This window comes from Trachurus trachurus (genome assembly GCF_905171665.1).
Source record: "Trachurus trachurus genome assembly, chromosome: 1".
Lineage (NCBI taxonomy): Eukaryota > Metazoa > Chordata > Actinopteri > Carangiformes > Carangidae > Trachurus > Trachurus trachurus.
In genome coordinates, this window is record NC_139891.1 from 3,225,050 (window position 1) to 3,251,932 (window position 26,883).

The 26,883-nt window shown below is 41.4% G+C and overlaps 1 protein-coding gene across 2 annotated transcripts in view; it reads right to left on the reverse strand.

Moving 5' to 3' along the window:
* Nucleotides 1–26,883, reverse strand: part of rptor (regulatory associated protein of MTOR, complex 1) — a 222,743-nt gene that overhangs the window by 46,470 nt on the left and 149,390 nt on the right. For both annotated transcript variants that reach the window (XM_083982130.1, XM_083982131.1), the window contains exons 13-21: nucleotides 24,761–24,844; nucleotides 22,889–22,999; nucleotides 22,165–22,239; nucleotides 21,726–21,791; nucleotides 17,171–17,362; nucleotides 12,571–12,711; nucleotides 11,711–11,831; nucleotides 10,216–10,356; nucleotides 7,572–7,727 (exon numbers count right to left, since the gene is read on the reverse strand). In XM_083982130.1, coding sequence (XP_083838256.1) covers nucleotides 7,572–7,727; nucleotides 10,216–10,356; nucleotides 11,711–11,831; nucleotides 12,571–12,711; nucleotides 17,171–17,362; nucleotides 21,726–21,791; nucleotides 22,165–22,239; nucleotides 22,889–22,999; nucleotides 24,761–24,844 — 1,087 coding nt within the window. The remainder of the gene's footprint in view (nucleotides 1–7,571; nucleotides 7,728–10,215; nucleotides 10,357–11,710; nucleotides 11,832–12,570; nucleotides 12,712–17,170; nucleotides 17,363–21,725; nucleotides 21,792–22,164; nucleotides 22,240–22,888; nucleotides 23,000–24,760; nucleotides 24,845–26,883) is intronic.

The following is a 26,883-nucleotide window of genomic DNA, read 5'->3' on the forward strand; positions in this document are numbered from 1 at the left end:
CTACGGAGGCTAATGGGATTTCTTGGTTTCCCTCATCGAACTCATCAAATACACAATAATTTACCACGCTATGAGATAATAATGGAACGTTACGAGACAGAGTTGTTTTCGAGGTAAACTGCTGATGCGCGTTCCCGTCGGGGGCAGTTTTCCAGAAAGCAGTCTCTGCATTTGCCTCGAAAACAACTCTGTCTCGTAACGTTTCGTTATTATCTCATAGCGTGGTGAATGTGCAGGTCACAACTTGTCCACCAGAGCGTTGTGGAGTTGTTGGATTGTGTATTTGATGAGTTTGATGAGGGAAACCAAGAAATCCCATTAGCCTCCGTAGCGTAGCTCTGAGCAGCTCGCGACTCTGCTCCGCCGTTATAAAAACAGCTTGCACCGACAATTAAAGGTAACAAACCTACTAGCAATGGGCCAATTTGCCAAAATGTTGAACTATCCCTTTAAATGTCTCCAGGCGCAGACATTCATGGTTGCTGGAGGGTGAACCTGTTAATCTATGGCTACAGTGAGGCTTACCCCTTTTGTTTTGACATAATTATTTCAACACCCACAATACATTTGCTCTGTAAGGAGGCTGATCTCAAATATTGTTCGCTGAGATGAATTTGTCACAAGGTGAGGTAAACATGCCCCCTGGTACTGGAAAAGGACGAATCTCACTGTGATCTCATCTGTGGCCCCAATAGAAGAGATGAGTAACAACATACAGCAGGAATTTACTTTACTGCATCCGCTGGTAAAAATGTTCACTAGTAAGTAAATGGGTTTAAAAGCTGCTGTGAACCATCAACTTCCACCCAGCTTCACCAGTGGGTCATAATGATTGTTTGTTTTTTCTCATACAATGAATAACTACAATGCTAATAAAATGTTGAGAGGGTGTAATGGGATAAATGTTAGGGCTGCAGCAAGTTAACACTGACATTGTGAGGACAAATAAAACAATTGAGGGCTGGCCCATATTGATAAAACCATATCTCAATAGACTTAGGAGAAGAGGTGATATATAATTCAATGAAAGCTATAACTATAATATTAAATTACCAACTTGAAAATAAGATCAGTGGCTTCAGACATTAAAACTTTGCACTTAAACAAAAGTAGTTCTTGCACATAAATAAAATAAGTTTACCAAAACCAGCAGGCAATAAAGAAAAGATGTGCACTGTGCCTCTCTGGTCTCTGCAGGTTTTGTGACAGGAACACAAGCCTGTCAACAGTGTGTGGTTTCAGGGATGCCCCGTGGCGTGTCACAGTCTTACCACCGGTGCTAAACATCCTCTCCGAGGGGAACTGGCGGCTGGGACACGGAGGTATTTTTGCCGACTGGCTGAGCCTTGGGAACATTTCTTTATGAAGCTGCGAGGCAGGTCTGAGAGCAGGACGCTGGTGAAGTCTGCCGCAGTGACAAGGTGTGTGTTAGGACACTGAGTGTCACACTGTGTGTGCACCAATTAACCAGAAAGAGAAAACGTCGCACAACTTCCTGTTTGAATACATTTGGTTTAGATGGCGCTCACCCATCATCAGTAGAACAAACATGGTCATTTCCTACATTTCCTATTAAACAGTATTGAATAACTTTATCTTTTTATCCAGTCAACGTGGTTTTCTACACGACCATTACAACCATGTGGAGTTGCCAGTGTGGATGTTACAGCATAGTCAGATTTGTACAATCTATAGTATGAGGGGATAAACTAACACAGAAAATAATGAATGTAAATCAATAAATCACTAGTGAAACTCTGCCCTCACTCCCACACACTTGTGTTCTGCTGCTGCTTCCCAGTGTCCAGCAGCCTCTACATTTAGATTGTATAGTTTTAATACGTCCTACACTGCTATACTAGAATTCTCAGGCAAATTTCTTCCACTGTTTAAACATGGATGTGATGAAGACGGGGATGGATGACAAACAGAGAGAAACGAGTCAATACATTTTTCAAGCGAGATGAAGAACAAAGCCCAAAGCTCTTACGAAAACAACCTCAAACCAAACAGAAGAGAGACGCAAATGAGTAAACAACAAAAAAGTCAGAATGACAAGCCAAGTCTCTGCTGACTTAGATCTGAGTCTAAGTGACAAAGGAAACGTAAATGCCAACATCTGCGCTCTAGTCTGTATCTCAGCCCTTTCTCCATGCTCCTGCATATCGCTGCCAGACTCCATTCACCCGCTCTACTCTGCTTGTTTATACATGCAGCTCTATGCGAAAAGTGGCGGTTAGAAACTAGCGTGCAGGGAGGCTGGGACTCTTCTCAGCCGCCACAGGGGCACGGCTCAGTGGGAAAAGGGCCAATATGTCTATTAACCTGTTTACATGAGGACCTCATGCCAGGATTAACCCATAAGAACCCAGACCCATTTATACTTGAAGGAAAATTAAGTGGGGTGAAACACAGACCAAGTGGAATGCATGGAACACATTTTTGAAGTTTTTTTTTAAATAGCGCCACCTATTGTCAGAGATCTGGAATGTTACATATATGTCACATCGGGCGTTTTTGGTATCTTAAATTTTCACTTGAAAATAAATGGGCTTGACATTTTCTTTTGCTCTGTAACACAAATTTGACCTTTTATTTGCATTTCCATAACATATATCAAAATTACAAATTTGCTGGTTACTATTAACACCTTTTTAAGACAAGTTTCACAACAAAAAAGGGCAAACACTATAGAAATGCGAATATTGCCTCATATTGAAGGCTTTTACCAGTTACTGAAGCCTTAAAAGCTGTGCAACCACAGTTTTCTTTCCAACTACAAATACCTTGGCATCTGGATGGACAGTTGTCTTAATTTTAAGCACCATATCACCACCCTCATTGCTAAACTAAGAACAATACTTGGCTTTCTATACAGAAATAAGCACCGTTTCCCTACTCACCACAGGAAAAAAATTGGAGACACTATTTTTTCTCTATTTTAGACTATGGAGATGACATCTATGGAAGAGCTGCTAGTTCCACTTTGATTCCACTAGATGCTGTTTACCACTCAGCCTTACATTTCATTTCCAATGCTTCATATAATACTCATCACGGCACTCTTTATCAAAATGTCGGCTGGTCATTTCTGACAGTAAGGGGAAACAGCATTGGTTTTTATCCATTTTTAAAGCCCTGTCACAGTTATGTCTCCTTATTTATCATCTCTGTTAACTATGAAATCACAAAACATTGGTACCCACTCACAGAACTGATTCTTGGGTCATATTCCATTCGTCAGAACTGAGCTGGGTAAAACGTCCTTCTCTCACAATGCACCACATGGGACCCTCTCTCCATCAGTACAGCAGTCCAGAACCCTTGTCTCAAACCTGGTTCATGACTGTTTGACTGTGTTAACTTTTCTTATTTGTTTCCTAATATTTTCTTATGTAAACTCTCATTCTTCTTTGCTGTATTTGTTGTTCTGTAGACAACATCTATTGCACGTCTGATGATCGTCAGTGCATCCTGAACACTGTATCCTATTTTATTACAAAAAATACAGCAAAAAAGCATAATTACATTAATATGGGACCAGCATGGGATACTAAAATCTTGTTCATTTACTGAGAAGAGTGTCTCTGCTAAATCTGTGGTTCAATTTCCGGACTGATATATCATTTTATTAAATATTGATTGAATTTGACATTATTTTTATGTTAACATTTTTAAATTATGTTTTAAATTGAACAACATAGAGTATATTAATTAAAAATACCTGAATCACCTAATTTAATTGAGCAGTTCTTTCCCATTTTTCTCATTGTGACATAGGCGTCACATGGTATTTTTCCTGACTTTTTTAAGGCTAAGGCCCGATGTGACGTATATGTCACAGCAATATTTTCTTAAGTTGTTTTATATGAGTTTCTTCAAAAAATGAGGTCAAAACAGGTTAAATACAACAAGGGACATGTTATAAAAGGATTTGCATTGTGAAATGGGTGGTGGCTTATTTTATTTACAGAAAGCAAGCTTTTTAAAAGTAGCTGCCTCTGTGAAATTTGCCAACTCTGCTGGCCACCATCTTGGAAATGTTGTCATGGATAGAGAGATTCACAGAGAGTCATGTGACTGCACCAGGATGTTGAGTAGATGTCACTTAGGGACTTCATGAGTTAAAAGTTCAACATCAATATGTGTAAGGGGCTTTCCAGGACACTTGAAGGCGGTGTGACACCCGTGTCACCGTGGGTCCTTATGGGTTAAGCTCACGGGTAACATGAAAAAGGTTTAATTGCACATTGAATGTTAAATTTGTCAGATAAAAGGCTAATGAGAGAAAATGTTGTGCCAGGCTGTTTTTATTGTTTTTTTTTTGTTTAATCAAACATTAATTTCCAAGCTTGGTGTCCCATGGTATCTGTGCCCTAAAATTAAAAGTCCTTCTAGAGCATCTGGCTGACGGCGCTGGGTTTTAGTTTGACTATAATTAAATCTGCATCAATTGATTAGATGAGAATATGCATCTAAAATAGGGAGACAAATAATGGACCAAATATTTTGTCACCTCCGTGTGCACACAACCACGGAAAATGTGTCCATGTCCACGAGTGCAATGCCATCCAGATTTACAGAGCGGATCGCGTTTAACATTAGATTTAACAGCAGAGGAAATTAGTCTGTTTCCTCAAAGGACCAATAGGAGGCTGAGCAGAGCTTGACCAAGTCAGGTTCACCTAAAATACTGCAACATTAATTTTAAAGAAGACATATTCTGCCCCTTTTCCACAAATCAAAATAGTTCCCAGCCGTCTTAAAGGAGAATTACTGGTCATTTTTGACCCCTAAATCGTTTTCCTGATGGTCACCCAGTGTTGTGGGGAGCAAAACGCGACTGAAATATTTTTCGAGCAGTGCAGTAGTAATGTCCAAAATATCTCCGACCGTTTATTTTTGTAAAGAAATCATCACAACAAGTAAAAAGTGTTTGTTTCTGTGGTGGGGAGAAGGCGCTCTGTGATGGGATAGTAATGTCTTTCCAGGATGTTTCAGAGTTCGGCTATCTGAGGTGAGTGACTACAAAAACACAAAGTTTATACTGTTTATACTGTACACTATATGAGTTCAGTGGTGTCTCGTAAGGATTCCAGTCATGTACCATAGATATTTGATTTTTTTTTTAGTGTTTGTTGTAGTTGAAAAAATTGCCCCCATAGGTTAGCGTTGTCGCTATCCCTAGCGCCGGGTAGCCATGATGTAACTCCGGTTTGCCTGCATCAATTATAGTCGCGTCTTTTGCTCCCCCAACACTGGATGACCATCAGGACAACGATTTAGGGGTAAAAAAAAAAAAAAAAAGCCAGGAATTCTCCTTTAAAGACATGTCTGTGACATGCTTCGGTCAAAATCCCCCAAGGATCAAACATCACAGCTCTTTTCATCCTCTCTAAACAGCCCTGTTCAGAACGGCTGGGTTCAGTGCCTGTCCCTTTAAATGCAAATGAACCACTGCTTGCCCCGCCCCTTCTACTGGTACCAGGTAGGGGTGGGGTTATGCAAATTCAAATCCTAGTTACATCACTGGAAGACAACTGAGGGCACAGCTCATAAAACCACATTGATTTCAACCTATAAATTACAGATTTTTTAGTCAATTCTCACATTTTGGGGGCTGAAAGGTAAGACAAACACCTAAACATATGTTAAAGAGCCTTCAAAAAGTGATATTTCCATAATATGTCTCTTTAAGAACAGGTTGAAGAGGGTATTTGACTGTGGTTCCTGAACTTACTCTCACGCCAAGTCAGATTCACTCATCCCCAAAGCTCAGGTTTACATTTCCATTTGATTTTCTTTTCAAACCTAATTTCGACAATGAACACAACAGGGGGGCCCAGGGATTACAATAGGTTTGTAATTTCTAATACTACAACAAAAAAAGAAAAACTAAAAAAAGGATTTCCCTTTCCACAGAGCCCTCCCTTGTCCCCAAGGGGAGGGCTCTGTGGAGTGAGTTAATGGCGCTCCTGCTCACACACAAACTGGCTGTCACGATGTGTTGGTGGAGCCTGCCGATCACATGAGTGAGAATACCAGGAAAAGCACTTTAACAGCCCCAGGTGGCTTCCGGGGGGCCCTCCTGCCCCCGTCTGCTCTGCTGTCCTTTACACATCTGCAAACCTTCTTCACACTCCATCTATTCTCAGACCGGGAGCTTCGCCTCGTGTCCCCGCCGTCATCTGAGGGTGGCCTGAGGTCTCTCTCTGTGGTGCCATCCTCCTCCTCCTCCTCATTTATTTCCCTTCATTTCTTTCCAACTGCGCTGCGCTCCTCACGGGAGTGTGTGTTCATGAGATGGCATTTCCTGTGTTGAACCATATAACACACTCCCAGCCGCAGCGTGCAGCCACACCAATGCTGCTACCAACCTCTAAATGTGCGATTAGCATATTGTTCACAGAGCTGATTCATTATGCAAAGTTAATATAATCATGGCATAATAAATAAAGAAAATAGATGTTTCTTTTTAAACCCCCTTTCTCACAGTTTCAAAAACCACACAGCCTCTACACCATGGCTCTGGGCTTAATACTAAAATTGACTGAGGTTGTTGTCTCACTCTTTGCTGCATTAATTAGTTTTTTGGCCACTTGGGGGCAGAATTCTACATGTTTGATTTGCTACAGCATTATAAAGTTGATGAGGCGCTCTAACAAAGCACACGTAGCATGAGCATGTTCAGGGCTGTTGCTAGGAATTCTGGGCCCCCTGAAAGAATACTAAAGTGGGCCCCTGACTTTTCCACTTTTTTTGTAGACTACGTATGTATTATCATTTTTTATTTAGCCTACTTTGTTTTGATGCTAATGCAGCATTACTATGAGTATTAGTCAGGGTCTAATGCAGAATAATTCAGTTTTCAAAGATTAGACTACTGAGGTTTTTTGTGGGCCCTACTGGGCGCTGGGTCCCTAGAGTTATCATCACTATTCTCCCCTATACAACGGCCCTGAGCATGTTTCAAAACAACTTGTGGGCTGCAAAAGCAAAAGAAACCCACAACCCAAAGCTAGATGGCAATGACACAGCAACGACTGGAGACAACTGTCTCTGGGTAAAGACCTCCACATTATATATGATGATTTGAACCATTATTTATGAAAACATCTAAGTAAATCTTTAAGAAGATGAAAAAAGTCAGGTCCAGAGGACAGGCAGGCTTATCTGTACGGTGAACGCTATAGTGCTACTTCAGTAATTATATATATATATATATATAGAGAGAGAGAGAGAGAGGCTGCTAAATCCTGCACTTCCCATTATGCAACTTGAAATTGTCTTCCATTTGACATCCCTTGCCCAGCCGTCCAAACTCCATGTCTCCAGCTGGTAACACAGACTTTCCACAGCCCTCACTGAGCTACGACTCAGACACTGTTACACAACTGTCTCCACAGGCTGAGCAGTCCTCATCATGAGCAGCAAATGGATCTTAATGTGTAAAACTAGTAGAGTTGCCCATTTAAAAATTTACACAAATGAGCAGGAAAAAAAAAGAGTATTATGGGATGAAACACACCGACGGGCCCGGTCGAGCTACAGCAGGAATGACGAGTCATTACCTATGAGGGAGTTGAGGGATGAATATGAGGACACCCGTCGCATTTTGTCGATGGTTTCGAAGGACAGGATGTACTCGTCGTTGTCCGGGCTCCCCAGGGTGCTGCTGGCGCTGCTGCTGGTGCTCAGGTTCCCAGGCGAGAAGGCCGCCGGTCCACCTGAATGAAGGCAAACGACCATATATATGAAAGCATTAGATCCAATCAGTGAGAAAATGAGTGACATAAATGTAATATTGGCTGAAGCAGAGGTGTCTCATATTTTGTTTGGGGAGCACTTTAGCTGCTGTAACAGTGCTATATAAGTAATCTTTACCTCACTTATTATTGTAGTAAAAAGACAAGAACAAGGCCAACAGCCCAATCAAAAACAAATCAAGTGTGAGATTTGTAAGCAGTCCTTCTACTGGAAGCCACCAATCCAACACAAGGACTTGCTCGTAACTTCATTCCATCTGTCAGGCTCAGTCATCTCCTGCTGTAGCTCTGCTTATCACCAAACATTACTCTGACTTAAACAAATGCAGACGCCATGAATCCTCCACGCTGACTGCAGGCTGAGATGTGGAAATGGAGATTGGTGGAGAATGGAAATACTCTCGGCTCGGCTCGGCGCGGCGCTGGTTGATGATAAACACCACCGTGTATTGGAATAAGCAGTCAGAGTAAGAATTAGAAATGGTGTCAGCACTGGGTTACGCACTTCACCAAGTGCCACTGGTTTAGCTCCACTCAGAGTTTGTGCATTACTCAGGCTGGCAGCGCTAGACAGAGGGTGGCCCATCAACTTCAGCTGTCTGACACACTGAGCACTGACACAGGCAGGAGCCAGGAGCTTAGTGTGGGCAGCAGGTCATATCACCTGAGTGCTGCCTGTGGAGATACAGTAGATGTTTGGGTGGCATGATCATGACCTCAACAGAAAACAAGATTATTTCACTAAATATTCCATTTGTGATTATCATTCAAATCTGATTTAAGAATAAAATAGTTTTACAATAACTCAAACAAATCAAATACATTTCCTGTGTCCTGTCTTGATTCCACCTCAAGATTTTTCATTTTTTCATTATTATTTTTCATTATCATCTTATCATTTAATTATTCCTTATTTTCTTGTCTTTACTTGTAACAAATTTGGTTGTTGAATATATGTTCTTCATGGGTGAGGTTTTCATATAAGCCCTTTTGGGTTTCATACCTCCCCTTCGCACATTACTACTACTACTACTATTTTAAATGATATGTTTGTGCAAAATAAATAAATTAAAAAAGAAAAAGAAAAGAATATGTAGTTGAATGTAGATAGAAGGGAAGACAGAGGTCATCCACAGCTGCAACTATGATTGGGAGCTAGTGAAGAAAAACATAAAAACAAGTATGTCCTTGTTCTCTTTATCTTCCAGTGGTAACAATAGCAGCAAGTGTTTATTGTTTCTAGATATGTTATATATCTATATTTTTCATCTCATTTAACTGGTCATGTCTCAGCCTCCATGACAGATAGATATTAGATATTATAGATATTTCCTGCTCAAAGTGGAGAATAACTGGTGTCCCAGTGCAGACCTGTCCTGTAGTTCAGCACCACGGAGAGCTCCTAGTTCCCTCTAGTGACAGACAGATAGACAGACAGACAGACAGACGGACGGACGGACGGACGGACGGACGGACGGACGGACAGACGGACAGACAGACAGACAGACAGACAGACAGACAGACAGACAGACAGACAGACAGACAGACAGACAGACAGACAGACAGACAGACAGACAGACAGACAGACAGACAGACAGACAGACAGACAGACAGACGGACAGACAGACAGACAGACAGACAGACAGACAGACAGACAGAGCTGGTACCAAGGAGCTCAGCAGCACAGGTGTTGTGTTTGTTTCTGCTCCCTTTGTTTGTGGTCAATAACTCAGTAAATATAGAGAACCACTGGTTCGCTGAAAGTCAGGGTGGAGGATACTGATGTGGATAGCTGCAGCAGATTAGCACATGTTTCTACATAGAATATACACACAGCCGGTCTACTTCAGTGCACTGTAGTAATGTGTGTTTTTAGGCTGGGCCGAATATCAAGCCTGAAGACAGAGGATCGGAGGTGGAGCTTGTGCAGCATCTCCCAAACATAATAATCCAGATTCTTTTTAGTTATTAGAGGAGCAGAGACTGGAGAGAAAACTTGGATTCAGCTGTGCTCAGAATACATTTTGCAGACTTTGAACTCTGCAATGAAACCATCAAAATAAGTGACTGAAAAATTCATAGGAGACATGAGCCACAGGTGATCGAGCTTCGTTATCAGTTTTTGATTTGGAGACCAACATCATGATGGTAATGATTTCACAACTAACATCTGCAGGTGTAATAGATGATCTGTGTTAGTTCTGGCATCTATCCACAACACTCACAGCTGGGTTGGAATGACTATCACTACAGCAGCATGTGAACTCTGGCTACACCCTCTCAGCCTCGTATTAATGCTAACCGAGTTGCATTCAGGAATACCAATGATAGAATGCAGTGGAAAAGCTGATAAACCCCTCTACTGGTGTCTCACTGGATCGATTGCTCTCACTCAGCTGACGTCTTCGTCTCTATTCGCCCCCATCACTGTCACATCACTGTCTCCTACCCTCTTCATTGAGATTGAGGTTCTGCAGGCTCTTGTTCAGGTTACGGGCAGTAGTAACAGCTCGGATGTTGGTGTAAGAGTTGACTGATCGCAGGCGGGGGATGGCCGGGCTGTCCCTCACTGGAGTCAGGTTCCCAGGCTCTGGAAACACACGCACACGCAAGCTTTGAGAATGAAAAACACTTTGTGAACAGAGTGGATTCATTCAAGGGACACCTTCAAAGCTATTGAAGTATTACCAATTTGTCTATAAACCAGCAATTGCCTCTGTGGACACTTGATTATGATTAAATGCAGTGATGACTGGTATGAGGTGCCCGATGAACGACTTTAGCTATTATTGAGATTTTAAAAGCACAATGAGAACAAGACAGTTTGGAGAGAGACTTTCTTGAAATCCTTGAACAAGAAAATGAATCCTCATGATGTCTAAGTGACAGACGTGAGCTGCCTTCAGACAGACTGAAGGAGTTTGACTGAGTCCAAACACTTGAACAGGAATTTTCTGTGTAGAACAATATGATTCTGTCTGATCTACAAATATTTTATTTAACTGATGTTTTTCCCCATCATGGTTTGCCCTTCATGTGGTTGAAAGAGCTCATGTTTTATGTTAAATTCAAAAATACAGACTTTTCACACTTTCTATGTGCACTTTTTTGTATTTTTTATTTATTTTTTTTGAAAAATATCAAAATGTTACCTGGAATAACCTCCCAGTCACAATTAGGGAGAGCACCACTTACCATGTTCAAGGGAAACCTAAAAGCATGGTTACAAGCAAACCAGACATGCGATCACCTGTAACCTGCAACTGCCGGGGCACCATTAGAGTTTTTATTTTTCAGTTAATTGTACACAATATTTTTGTGTATGTCATTTTGATTTTAGTAGTACTTAGATAATACAATTATGTATTACATTTGTGCAATTATCTACACACTTCTGCTTGTGCAACTGGGTGTAATGGGCATCGTGCAATACAACCTGGTACCTATGCACTCTTGCACTCTTGCACTTGTCACTTTAACCCAGCACTTATGCACTTTATCTCCGAGAACAAAACTCTTATGGCCCCCTACCTGTGGAATGTGTTTGTCAATATGTTCTTAATTGTCATAGTTGCCTTTTTGTCTTTTTGTGTTGTCTACATTATTATGTGTACTGTCATTGAACTGTTTTTATGTTTATGGGACTCCGGACGGAAATTAGCACCTTACTATAATATGACACATTTACATGTTTTTGTCCATTAATGTGCACTGTCCCATCCAAATAAACAAAAAAAACCTGTAGAATTAAATGGTTAGAAAAAAATCATTCAAACCAAAAGATGACTTTCCGCTAGTTTCTGCTGGGTGTCTCAAACACACTTGTTTGCTCCGCTGCTAACGGATGATGTAGTCATTTATCTTCATCTACTTGGCCTACTTCTAATTCTGTCTGCTTGTTCTAAATCCAGTCATTTGCAGATACAAGCTCCGTACATGTTTACCTGCTGTGTTGGCTGGTGACGGCACGCTGTAGTTCTTCTCTTCTTCTATAAACTGAAGGGCGACTGTACAGAAGTTGCTTTCATACTGGACCACCAGGTGACTCAGAGCGACGACCAACTCCTGACAAAATATGGTACACAGAAACATTCTAATCAATGATTGTTCACGCCAGAAATAAACCTCTGATCCATGTGCACTCTTCTATGATCCCACCAGTATCATGAAACTGGAGCTCTAACCATGACAATATGAAAATGAATTAACCTTTACACTACATACTCAACACTGCGTCAGACTGATACGTTGCCTACAGAGCTGCAGAAAGGAGGTGATTAACTGAGCTCAACATAAAAAAAAGGAAAGCATCAGCTTTAAATTGACTGATTATCCTGTTGTATCTTCTGGTTGATGAATACAGAGATGAAGGGAAGTTGTGGTTTTATAGGTGGTCACAGCAACAGCTGGGTCCAGCTGTTAGTCTTCATGCTCAGATAATTACTCCCTAATCGCAGCTCTGCACTCCAGAGATCTTCTCATGTAACTCTCCGGGAAAAAAGCAAATGATTTTATTTCCTAAAACTTTGAACTGCAGCTTCTAAGAGCCCCAGCACATCTCTGCTAGTGAATTCAATTGAATTAATACCAAGTCCTTCTGCTGCATTACATTATCTGGATCACATCAGCATAACTGCTCTTAGCTGCTCTGCAGTGGAGCAGTCCATGCTCTTCCACTATTTTCACTAGTAATAGTTTCTATCTGTACGATAGAAGTTCTAAGTGTTTTGTGTGGGTGGGTGGGTGTGTGTGTGTGTGTGTGTGTGTGTGTGTGTGTGTGTGTGTGTGTGGGCGATGCAGTGACCTTGCGGACAACGGGGCTGCCGTCGTTGATGAGCTGGGCCAGCATCATGGCCACATTATGGTCGATGGTGGTGGAGTGGTCCGTCCTCTCCGCAGAGTTCCCCACGAAAGTCCCCAGAGCGAAGACAGCTGCACACCTCACCTGCAGCAACACACACACTCACACACTCAGCTTTCTCCAATACATACAAAAATAAGGTTAAAACCTGAGACGGCTCATTCTAATCTCCAGTTTGTGGCCATCTACCTTGAAGCCCTGCTTGCCAGACTTATTCAGTGGATGAAAGTTTCAGAGATAATTACGGTTCATTTTTCTCTTAGTGCATTACCATGAAATGCAGAGGAGATTATCAGTGCTGTGTGCCTTGGTGAGCTGCTTTTTTGTCTTCACTGGATGTTTAATCCACATTTGCCAATGCGTTTTAGTTTTTCCAGGAGGGATTGGACTCACAAACTGAACTACATTACAGCAAAACAATGAATATTTATTTGTGCTGGTTATCGTGGCTACAGAAAAACATTTTTGCAGACATCAGGATGCATCGTCACAACCGTCTTTAAATCTTGTGATGCAGCATTAGCGCAGCAGAGAGCTGCTTTGACGTTGTTTGCTTTGCTCTAATTAAAACAATCGGCTGAAACATTTCAGATGAACATGTTGTAATTTTCTTACTAAAACCTGGATTAAAAGAAAGTCATGGAAGCAGTGTGACTCGAAGGCTGATGAGAAAACAAGAATGAAAACTGGGAAATACATCAATCTTAATCACTTACACACTTTACACATCTGTGTATGCACTGGTGTACATATGTTAGTTGGAATACCATGACCAACTCTATAGTCCTGCACAACAGTCCTTCATGCAGCCATGTGCAGGAACTCTTTATATTCTGCCACTTTTCCACAAATTAAAATAGTTCCCAGGTGTCTTAAAGACATGTCTGTGACATGCTTTGGTCAAAAAACCTGAAGGATCAAACATCACAGCTCTTTTCATCCTCTCTAAACAGCCCTGTTCACAATGTCTGGTTTCAGTGTCTGTCCCTTTAAATGCAAATGAACCACTGCTTGCCCCGCCCCCTCTACTGGTACCAGGTAGAGGTGGTATTATGCAAATTCAAAAACTAGCTACATCATTGCCAGATAACTGAAGGAACAGCTCATGAATGAATGAATGAATTTATTTATTTAAAACGGGGACAATGCACAAAAAACATTAATCTTGTAAAACAAGAAGAGATGCTTTGAGCCAGGTTATAGCAACAATTGCTAATTTGTGGATTTCAACCTAGGGAGCCTGAAGGTTACAGATTTCTTTGTCAATTTCTCACATTAATCAACTTCTCACATATGTTAAACAGCCTTCTAAAAGGGATATTTCCATAATATGTCCCCTTTAAAGTGAAGGTCACAGCAACTGCAGCTTCTCTGACATTTCACCTTTACACCCTTACACCCTTGACTTCCCACATGTGCAAATGTAAAATGTGGATAGACGTGGACATGCAGCTCTGAAATAAGGTGACCATAGCTGAACTTTAAATAATCTAGTAGCTGTTTGTTTTGCTGTTGTTACATCGCTAATGTTAGCATTGCTAACTAGTCCTGCCAAGGGCCTCAGCCATTGTGCGCGATTGTAATTCTTCCAGACTGGACACTGCAGTGACTCGGTATTGGAAAATGAAGACCCAGTCTGAGCAGGACTAGCTGGTTAGCCTGCTAACTGTTGTAGGATATGGAGGTAAAGTGTTTGTGGGGCATTTTGACAACAGAGAACAGAACAGCTCCTGAAACACAGTACATTACAAACAAAGACAGAAAAAAACTTACGCTGCACCAAAGAGCACTGACATTATACAACAAAATGTCAACAAAAATATTCTGTGTGTGTGTGTGTGTGTGTGTGTGTGTGTGTGTGTGTGTGTGTGTGTGTGTGTGTTGTAGTGAGTTGCAGGATATGACTAAATGACAGTGTCACTTTGGTTCCGTCCCTTCAGACTTAATTAAAGGCTCTGCTTAGTCGCTGATCTCTGCTCCTCTTTTACATTCTGTCGCCTCAACTACTCATCACTTTTTTCAATCTTCTCAATGTGGCTCTAGGGGAACACAACACAAACACACACATACTGTACACTACACACACACAGCACAGCATCTGAGATGCCCTCAAACTAGCAACTAAGAAGAGGTCTAAGATGCAGTCACTTATCAGTTAATATGTTGTTTCTGCTGCACCACATGATGCAGGCAGTGATGATCTCCTGTGAATAACACTGAAAACTCTACACTGGTACAGTAAGTGAGCAGTTGGTAACACTACCTGAAACCTGCATGTGTGTTTGTGTGTGTGGGCAGACAGATGTGTTTGCAGACCCCAGTTTCAACTCTATGGTCAAAGCAGCTGTCTGTCCAATGGAAGCAAGGAGGCACTGGGACAAACAGATGTTCCTTGTGTGTGCATGTGTGTGTGTGTGTGTGTGGTGTGTGTGTGTGTGTGTGTGTGTGTGTGTGTGTGTGTGTGTGTGTGTGTGTGTGTGTGTGTGTGTGTGTGTGTGTGTGTGTGTGTGTGTGTGTGTGTGTGTGTGTGTGTGTGTGTGTGTGTGTGTGTGTGTGTGTGTGTAGGTGTGCAAAGTGTCTGGGTGAACTTCAGGGCAAACTCTGTCTGGCTGTCCCTCTGGTCAGCACACAACCAGTCACACACCGACCATCACAACACAGCAGGGCCACATGGTGTGTGTGAGAGTGTGTCGTCTCTGACCACAAGACATGTACAGTATATGTATATAACATATACATAGAAATCAGATTCATATTTCCTTTGACTCTTGTCACTCTAGTGTTGTTTTGCTCAAGTTTGTTGGTGGCCATGTTTGAGACTAAAATCGATATATTTTGGATGGAGATTTACTCTTAAGTTTGATGTGTCCCAGATGTGCAGTTTTGGTCTGTTTCCAAAAAAAAAGACTGGGATGTTTCTTGCTTTTCTGCAATAAATGTAAAATCTGGACTCATACCACAAACCACAAGTGGACAACTATGGAGAGACATTTGTCTCTTGATTATTCATCAAATAGAATAGATTTGCAACCAAAAAAGAGATTTGAGAGTGAAACAGAATGGGTTGCAATTGCAAAAAAAAATGTTTTGAGTGCATATTTCTTCAACTTCAATCAAAACTAATGTTTGTAAGTAAAAACATATGATAATTTTGCTGGATGAGAGAAGAGTTTCTATTGGTAGTTAGACACCAGGTCAAACCCACCAATAGAAACTCTTCTCTCATCCATCAGAGTAGTAGAGGACTGATTTATAAGCAAAACGATCACACGTTTTTACTTACAAACATTAGTTTTGATTGAAGTTGAAGAAATATGTTCTCAAAACATTTTTTTTGACTGCCACTTATTCACTTTTGTTTTCAAATCTCTTTTTTGGTTGCAAATCTATTCTATTTGATTGAATAATAAAGAGACAAATGTCTCTCCAAAGACAACATTAATCTCAGGGAATGGACGACACCTTCAGGGCCTCCCTGTGACAGAGTGAGGGTTCATTTCCGTTGGCTTCCATAGAGACAAAATATAAACATTACAGGGTTAGGGTCAAAAACGGCTGCTGAATTACACAGCACTTCAGAGCAGACCCAATCACCCGGGCTGTGTCAGTGTTTGGGTGGGCCGTGAATGGGACTTTTAATAGGCTTTATGCACAGCTCCACTACTTCCTGAACTTAACCCTCCTGTTGTCCTTCTGCGTCAAATTGACCCAATCTGTTCCCTTCCTCCATCCTTCCTTCTTTCCACAATCCTTTCTCCCTTCCTTCTTTCCACAATCCTTTTTTCCTTCCTTCTCTTCGTCCTTACCTCTTCCTTCCTTTATGACCCAATTGACCCTATCTCTTCCCTCACTCATTCTATCTTTCCTTCCTTTTCCCCTTCCTTCTTTCTTCCCATCTTTCCCTTTGTCTGTCCTTCCTTCTTTCCCTTCGTCCTTCCTTCCTGCCTTTTTTCCTTGACCCAGGAGGACAACAGGAGGGTTAAACAAGCTCCTTTATTTCCTGTCTTACATTATTGGACAAACTGATTAATCCAGGTGTGTCTGAGCATTGTTGTGACTACTGAGGTACTGAGTCAGACACACCTGGATTCATCAGTTTGTCCAATAATGTTCATAAGTTCAGGAAGTAGTGGAGTTGTGCATACAGTAAAGCCTATTGGGGAAATTCTGTTTAAACAGTACTGATGTTTATTATTCAAAACAAAGTTAGTAGAGTAGTTTGGTATCATTAAAAAGTTGCTAATGGGGTCTGTGTAAAATATAAGATATCCCTAATGAGGCCACACAAATTCCAGATTCTTACAGTAAAATATTGTTTGTTTCTATAATGAGATCATTTTAGGAGGCATTAATAAAACAGATGATTCAGGCATCACTTCATCTGCTTCCTTTTGAAGTGAAGGTTGAGCCTTGAACCAACTAAAGAAAATAATAATATATAAGAAAACAATATAAAGATACTTGATTTTACATGAGTGACAGGCATGCAGTCTAACAGCTCACTTGGTGCTTGTGGGGGGAGGGGGCAGTATGAACCTCTCACCTCAGGGATGGGGTCTGACAACAGGGTGTAAAGCTTCTCGTGGGCGCTGTCTCGGACTCCACACCAGCGTGCCGGGTCGAAGTTCTGCCAGATGCGGCCCAGGCAAATGGCCACCCATTGGCGGAGCAAAGGATGAGGGTCTGACAGCTGCTCCAGGCAGTTGGCTATCAGGTTGCCCTGCAGACAGGCCTCCTGTTGGGGGGAGAGGAGAACGGAGAGGCAGTGCAGAATAATGTCAGAGTTGTTAAGTTGTTTGTTTCCTTCGTGCTTCCAGGTTTTAAAAAGGTAGAAAAAACCTGTGGAGAACATTCAAGACACATAGCAGCAGCTTCAGGACTCTAAGTTATAAAGTAATAATAGAGGAAAGGCTGTTTGTCTTGGACATAATTTCCCTCGAGTCACTAACTTTTAAAAACACCCACAGACTTTAGTCTGTTGTCCTTGTACAACAGACCTGGACAGATTGTGTTGGCCAACAGTGACCTGACAGTTTTTAATATTTAATAAGAGAACAATATCAGCAGCTTATATCAGTCATACTCTCCTGAGCAGCATTCAGGCTTCAGGCTGGAAGTCGACTTAACTCATTACCCAGTTAATCACCTCTAACCTGGAACCTCCCTCTGTGATTTACTAAATGATGATGAGCTTCTGCAGCAGCTCCCTTGAACCTCTTCAGTTTACTTCAAATCTTTTTTTTTTTGTGAACAAAAGATAACTGGTCCATCAAAGTTTGTGTCAGTGCAAAAGAAAAGCTGGCATGCTTTATTCAAAATCCTTTTAAACTTTCTTTTTGATTTCTTTTATTTGTGGAGTGCATTAACGGCCACTCTCCTCTCTTGTTCCCAGCTGCCTCACTGTTTCTTCTTCTCATCGAGTGACAAGAGTTCACTCTTCACTTGCCTGTAACGGATGTTAAACTTTGGGAAAAGTGAGGCAATGTGCTTGTTCAACAGTACGAAAAATCACCAACAGTCACTTTTAAAGGCCTGTTTGAAAACTACCAGCAATACAAAGGCTCACAGGGGGGAAAAAAGTACAGTGGCCTCCAATGACACTTTATTAGGTAGACCAAAATAATCTACTGCAATTCAGCACAACTACTCATCACTACAATACAACCATATAGTCTCTCATGTTTGTATGTGGGGCAAAAACCCCTCAACATCTGTATGTAGCAGACATGTACGTGTACATGATGTTCTCAGTCAGCAGGGGAAGAGGAGCTCTTCTCCTTACATACTGCGCTAATGTGCGATCATCAAACTCATCAAATGTGAGCTGTCAACTCCAGTCTGTCACTGCAGCTCCTGCCCCAACAGTGAACCCTCTTTCAAAGTCACTTGGATCTTTTCCTCTTTCCATCTTCACACATAATCACAATCAAACGGACCTGTTACTCATTTGTATTCATGCCACAGAGCATGCTTGGATGTTAACTGCTTAAATGTACCACGCAGTGCACCTGTGTGGAAGCGTCAGCATTTGTAATGTTTTACCACCTATTCTAATTTATTACTTTGAACTCCGTCTGCACAACCTCAATAATCAACATAGTCAAATTCAAATCTCTGGCAGTGTCGGTAAAAAAAAAACTGACAGTTGTTTTCTTTGTAAAGGTGGAATTTATAGTCGAGCTGTATGGGTTTAAACTTCTAAAGGTTGGACTCAGAGTGCTTAAGAGTTTAAGCTTTTAAAATGATGTTCACAAATAATTCCAGAGTTTGTAGTTGAAAATCAACGTGGGTGAGTCTGTGAAATAAATCACAGCTCTGGTGGGTTTAATGATGATCCCTTATGTAAATCTAATACACCTGTCTGGAATTATGGTGGATATGAAGGCAACGGAGCCCTCTGCTTTGTGATTGGACAGTCATTGTCCACAGGCTCAGCTCCAAGAGTCAAGATATGTTTGAAATTGAGCATCATACACAGTGAGACTGAGTTTTACAATGTCGCTTGTTCTTTAACTGTCTATGTGTAGCATCCCTGCTTTTTTTTTATTTTTATTTTTTAAATTTGGACAGACATACTGTATATGCTGCAAAAGAAATGTAAGGGATTTTGTTGTTGTTGTTGTGGTTTGTGTGTCTATTTGTTCATTCACTGCTAAAAATCAATAAAAAATGTTGTAACTAAATTTGGACAAACGTGCAGCAAAGGAGCCTGAGTGGGACTGAAGGCCATGGATCAGCACGAGGTCACGGTTTTTATTCATGCAAATCAGGCCCACGACCTGGGCATCTCATCAGATTTATATCACAGCATTATAAACATTACTACTTTACACTCACAAACTCTGGATTGAAAGTCATAATATTGCGAGGAAAAAAAAGTCCTCCAAGTCTGCCTGGTTCTTTCTGCGGAATAGATGCATTTTCTTGCGTATTCTTTTCAAAGTCCTGATTCTGATGACAATGTGGTGCTGATTTGCCAAAAGCCCCAGCAAGTAGGATTCGTGGTGCCGATATCGGTACCGTTGCCGTCGCCGTAGCAGTGCCAAGCAAAGCTCCAGAGTTGGAGCTCTGGTGGGGATCTGGTCGGCCGTACGGCCCAGCACAGGGAGACTGGGCTTGAGCTCGGGCTCTGGAGCTTAGCGGAGTTGCGATGTATAATGAGTTTAGAAACATTAGTTTAAGGTCAGAAAATTACATACTAGTGGGCAGTGCTGGGAAAGTTCACTCTACACAAACTAGTTCAAAGTTCAGTTCACAAATTTTAAAATGAACTAGTTCAGTTCATAGTTCATAATTCAAAATTTTGAACTAAGTTCACGGTTCCAAAACTGAACTAGTTAATAGTTCTTTTTTCTTTTCTTTTTTTTTTTCAACATGTTGCTACAAGCTATTATTTTTCAAAATTATTGCCTCAGCCCATATCAAACCACAGACAGCAATTATTTTAGCAGTTTTAACCAGTGGTATTAGTTATAGTTACTACTTACTTGCATTACTATTTTATAAAATTCTCAAATACAGTATGTCTCTAACCCCCGTTTATCTTTTACTAACCACGCGCTATCACTCAGCTGATCCAGATTGGCTGGTTTTTCCGCTACATACAGTATTAACGCTTGTTTACAGTGTGTTTTAGCTGTTTTTTGCTCGGAAGGCTCTATGGAACACTCCTGAACGAAGTCATACTTTGAGAGAGCGCCGTTCACAAATGCCAGAATGAACGCGTTCAACCAAGCGGAAATACAGTACGTTCAGTTCACGTTCGCCCAAAATATGAATGAGTTCATCAACGATCGTTCATTGAACGCGTTCAGGCACAACACTGCTAGTGGGGCTCTCCTTGTTTGTGAAACCTATGCTTTTGTACAACTTCACGAAATGTTCCAAGGCCTCATTTTAACGACTTCCTCCTCTAAAACAACAGGTTAAAATATTATGACTTTATTCTCGTAAAATTATGACTTTTTTCTCCTAAAACTATGACTTTATTCTTGAAGTCTCAAAACTCGGTTGTACATTCAGTCCCCGTCATGTCTCCTCTGTAACAACAATACAAAGGTCCGGTGGGTCAAAGCCTCTGAACTGAAGGACACCTCACAACCACAACAGACAGACACAGTTAGTGTATCCTTTGTATCCTGTTGACTGAGGTGTCTAGACATCAGCGATGACACATCTGCTCAGCCCCCTACACTTTCCTTTACGTGACCTATCGGTTGCGTGTCGTGGAGGCAGCTGCTGAGAGCTGGAATATTAAGATGCCAGAGCTCAGTGACATGTTTGCAACAGCGATAGCACAATAATGAACGCTGTTGTTGAAAGTAAGAGGAATAAATAATGGAGATGTGGAGCTGGCAGAGTCTCTCTCTCTCTGTAATGCTGGGGATCATCTATTATTTACAGGCCTGCAAGAGAGGCAGAAGCATTAAGCACACAGCGGTATGGGAGAAGAATGGCTGTTTCTGAGCTAGGCTGCACATATAGCTTTTCTGATTTGGTAAATGTATATAATGTCAGGGAGAGAGAGGCACTGTGAGGTAGTGGAGAAGGAAAAGAATGAGTCAAATAACATTCACAACTAGATGAAAAAATAACTGCAGAGAGCAGGAGAGTGAGGACTGATGGTGGAATATTTCTTTGTGGAATAGCGTGTCGCAAAAGCGCGTGTGAGTATGTGTGTAATGCCACGTAAGAAATGACAAGCTACATCATCTCAACATCACACCCTTGGACATTTGATCAGCGTCAGGCACAAAAGGCTTCTGGGATTGAACACCGGAGGCCAGGAGCAGACCGAAGTGACACTTGTGGTGATAAAGTGTCACCACAGAGGTGGCTGGAACCGAGATGGAGATTATAGAGGGGACCGCTGGTGACAAAAATGTCACATAACCAATATCTCCCGGAAATACACAATGGGCGATAGAGTCATATCTCAAAGTGACATGTGGCCCTGAAAGAACCCACTGTGGTTCTGGTGAGGGAAGTAAATGAATAATTTGGTACATTTTCTCCCTTTGGACTTCTCCTGCGCAAATAGACAGTGATGTGAAAATACACACATATCCAAATACACACACCCACACACACACACGTACCTGTCCTGTGGTGTAGCTGTTGACAATTACAGCCAATATGAAGACAGCCATTGTTCGATGCTCAGCCTGAAACAAGAGAAAGGTGATTGACTTTTCAAAATAAAAGATACTAGAGAAGGAGACGGGGAATACTGTAGCTGAGTGACACACACTCAATCAGTGAATACATGACACAGTGACTTGGTGTTGCTTGTTGCATTTTGTATTCAGTAGTTTTAGAAATGTTAATTTGACGCTTTGACAAAGGTTGGGATTCTCATTTCATGTCATAGCTTCACAAATCTCTCTGAAATGTTTCTAATGAACTCTTCAATTCATTTCAGTGAAGGTATGAGTGAAAGATAAAATATCAATTAGAAAAATTGTGCAAAAAAAAAAAAAGCAACATTATATTTAAGACAGTCCAAAACAGGAAAACATCACTGGTTGAATCACTTACTGGCATGTAATTGTCAGCTAAAACTGACAGGAAATACTTGTGGCCGTTGTCTTTCACCAGGTCAGCTTGACATGACTGCAGAGACAGAGAGAGAGTGTGAGAGTGCATGTAAGTGAGAGTGCGTCCGACTGAAATATATATAAAATCAAGGCAAAAGGAATCATTTGACATGTGTGATTGGCAGTCTTTCTCAATAATGAACAACTATTTTTACAAATCAAAACATTGTGGGATTCAATTTACTGAAAGCACCCAGAGACAGAAATACACTACATCATATGCTTGACCGTGGGCTTTTGTCATGGTATAAAAATAGGCCCCTGACATAACTGTGCAGACGTCATTATCTTTTCTTTTCAATTCAAGAAACAATTGCTTCTTTTATCCCTTGTGTCACATTTTTATTACACTGGTGTGACACTATGAATCACTGTGTTTTCTCTACGTGGAGAGTGGCTCCTCTTCCACAGAGCCGACCACTGCCATATAACTCAGAGTGAACAAACCAAACACTGGCTCTATTCCCTAGCTTCTCTGTTTGAATATGGGGCGGGGTATTGGATTGGTTGTGATCTGCAACCTGAACGCTAGATGCTACTGAATCGTACACGCTGTATTTTTGAACCTGTGATGTAAACTGGTGGATAATATTTCAAGACAATAAGGGTTTAGAGGAGACCGGGCAGAGACACATTAATGTGTATTAGTATTTTACATAACTTACACTGTCCACAGCCAGGATTTTAGCCCAGATGAAAACCAGCAGCGGTCTCAGCTCTCTGGCTGAGCTCTGAAGCAGCTTTAACACGTAGGGGAAGATCCCTACAGACAGGGCCTGGAAACACACACACACACACAAGTGGTATTTACAAAGAGGTATTGTTATTACAGTGCAGTTACGTGGCAATCCCTGCTACAAGAATGAGCTTGGCTGGTTAAAGGCCGTTTTAAATTCAGGTCAAATGTCAAGGAGCTTGTTCTTTGGAGTATTAGATTAGATTGGATTTATTTATTTGTCCTTTTGTAGGAGAATTGTTTCCACCTTCCATACAGTACAAACATGGCATCAAAAAGGACCACAGGAGTGTATCCAACATGTACGTACATTAATAATAATTTCGATTTATATAGCGCCTTTCAAGACACCCAAGGACACATTCACATACATTCTCACATTTATACACCCACAAAGAAAACCTCGCACCATACTGTACCTAGTTTCCCACATTTACATATGTATGCATTCCCCATTGTATGCACAGTATCCTACAACACTGTAATATTGCTGTAAATCTTCATATTCTATTGCAGCACCAGCATCTTTAACAGTGTCAAAGTTTTGGCACCCCTGGTCAAAATGTCTGTTAATGTGAAGAGTTGAGCAAGTGGAAGATGAAATGATCTCCAAAAGGCATAAAGTTAAACATGAAACACTCATTTGCAATATTTGAAGCAATATCAGTGTATTATTTTGTTTTCTACAGATTCAGACTGAAGAAGGGAAACAAAGCAGCAGCCTGTGCTATGCAGGGTCAGATCTTTGCTGCAGCACTTTATCTTTTCTGTCATTTTGAAAATGTAAAAGATGAAAATAAAAAATATATATAGTTTAAAATGTAAATGCATCTGTAACTTTATGCCTTTTGGAGATTATTTCATCTTCCACTTTCATCTTCCAAATTTTGGCCAGAGGTGCCCAAACCTTTGCATATCACTGTACCTGCTACCGGACAGTGTACAGGTGATGTGCCTGGATTTTAAGATGCTGCTTTTGGAACCCCTACCCTGATGCCCTGATGAAGATTTAGTTTGAGTTCTTCAGTGCTGTGTGCTGTGTGTTCAGTGAACAAAACACTTCTGACAAGATCATCAGCCGTGTGTTTTCCCTGTAAGAATGTCTAAAAATCATTTAAAAACTGCTTAGTGAATGTTTGTTGTGCCTCGATGACAGACAGCTCACACCCTCAGCACATCTGCTACTGCTACTGTTTGGTTGACAATCTTTGACGGCTTAGAGGGATTTTTCAACATTTTGGCAAATTCGCCTATTGCCATAATCCCTAAAGTCTTAGAAGTAGGTTAATAGTAGGTTAATCGCAACGGACGCGCATGGTATTTCCACGTTTCCAAGTTGTGACCTGCACATTCACCACACTATGAAATAATAATGCATAATTATGTAACATTACATCACATGAAGCAAATACTCGGAACTACTTGCGCTTTTGAAATCACTCCGCCGATCAGCCCTGTCTGGAATGTAGTTCCAGCTACGCGTTGCCTCAAAAACAACTCTGTCTCGTTCCATTATTATCTCATAGCGTGGTGAATGTGCAGGTCACAACTTGTCCACAAGAGCGTTTTGGAGTTGTTGGATTGTGTATTTGATGAGTGAAAGCTGGAAATACCGCACACCATGTAGAGCTCACGTCTCTGCCCCGCTGATCTAAAAACAGCTTGCACCGACAATTAAAGGTAATAAGCCTACTCCCAAAACTATAGGAATTATGGCAATAGGTGAATGTCAACTATCCCTATAATACTCTTCCAATGTTGTGGAATGATTTTATTGGATTAAATGGAGAACTCAGCGCACCAGACTGACAGCCCAGGGTCCCAGGTCCAGAAACCGTCCAAGCAGGTCCAGAGCCCGCAGCCGATGCACCTGACTGAGGAGGACCTGAAAGAGAGCAGAGGTCGAAGGTCAGAGTGTGCTGCCTCTGAACAGACGAGAAGAGGAAGTATGAGATTAAAGGATGAGGAGGAAGAGGAAGAGCAGCAGGAGAAAGTGAAGCCTGAGTGAGGAGGTGGAGTGAAACAGGTGGCTCTCCCACCACTACTACTGACACCCGCTTGAACTTGTTTACTCACACACACACAAAACTATAGTGTGCGTGTGTGTGTGTGTATGTGCACTGATGTGTGGGCGGCTGGGTGCGTCCTCTTGGCTGCCATTTTAATTGGCTTCTTAAGGAGATGCTGCTTCAGGACAATACACCACAGTGTGTGTGTGTGTTCTTGTACTTACTACGTTGTGAGGACCGAGAGTTTTTAACCAACAGAGTGAGGACATTTTTGGGAAGTGAGGACATTCCGGTCCTCACTTTTTCCAAGGGCTGTTTGAGGGTTAAGACTTTAGGTTGTAATTAGGTTTAAGTTAGGTTAAAAGTAATGGTTAAGGTTTGGCATTTGTTTTGGATGGTTAAAATTAGGGTAAGGGGCTAGGGAATACATTATGTCAATAAGCGTCCTCACAAAGATAGCATTACAAGGATGTGTGTGTGTGTGTGTGTGTGTGTGTGTGTGAATTTTGGTTTGACGTGTGTGTGCACTATATATATGCAATCTGACAGTGATGCTACGCAGAAAATCACGATGTGGACGTTTTGGGCGACAGGAACTATTTTTAAGGATGCATATGGTATGTGCTAAAAAAATTTAAGGCGTGTTTTCCTGTGTGTGTCGTTTCTGCAGCGTGAAGCGCAGTGCAGCACGAAGCCTGTGTGACGGCTGGACACTGCTACATCCCCATGTGACTGTCCCAGTGTGTGTGGGAACAAGCATATGGAGGGACCCAGGTACACACACACACACACACACAAGCACACACACGTATACGCACGCACATGGTCGTTTCCTCCGACACGTTATGTATTATTAGCATCCTCCACGACTCCAGCCTGGTGTGCGTGACCACGGAAACAGAAGGTGGCCGGGGAAGACCGGCCCAGGGCTACCTCCAGCTCCAAGGAAGAGCGTGGGAGTGTGTGGCTGTGTGTGACGCACATGTGTGTGTGTGCGTGTGTGTGCGTTATAGGAACAGGAAAGACCACAATGCCAACCTTTAGAAATAGCTTGTAACACTTTCCAGACTTATAGATGTCAGTGATTTTGTTTTTTTTATTTTATTTTATTTGTTTTAATTTCTTAAGATCGTGGCATGATGCTTTTTGAGATCTCTCAGCCTCCTTCACTTCACTCAGACAGGTTCTATTGAAGTGATTTCTATATTCAACTGGCAGGGATCAGGTGTGGACGGTGAAATGAAAAAGAAAAGTTTTATCACAGTCAGTGATGCCATCTAAAAACTGCATTTTATGTTTACTTGGGTTATCTTTGTCTAATATTAAAATTAGTTTGATGATCTTAAACATTTAAGTGTGACAAATATGCAAAAAAGTACTTTTTCACAAAGGGTAGGTTGGATAGCTTTTTTCCCTTAAAAAAATGAAATCATTATTTAAAAACTGCATTTTATATTGACTTGAGTTAGATTTAAGTGTGACAAATATACAAAAAAGTAAGAAACCCAGAAGGGGGCAAATACTTTTTCACGGCACTGTACATAAACTCATTTTCTGCACAAAATTCAAGTAAGACATTAACATATATTTACATTTACCACAGAAGGGATGAAAATAAAATCCTTCAGTGATATTAAAATACATGAGAATTAATGTACATATTGGTGTCTGTAACACCCCGACTCCAATCTCCTTTGCTGAGATGAGTAAGCATTTCCTCTGCTCACGCTGTGTGAATGAGCTGTGACGCGTGGTCATGATATTGATGCATATGGACGCCCTTAATCACTTTACTGACAAAGCCAAATCTGTGTGACAGTGAATGTGCAGCTGTTAACGTAACATCACAATTTAGGGATGTTGTAATCCCTTCGCAAAATCTGTTAATCCTTTCCCGGATAAAACGGCTGTTGTC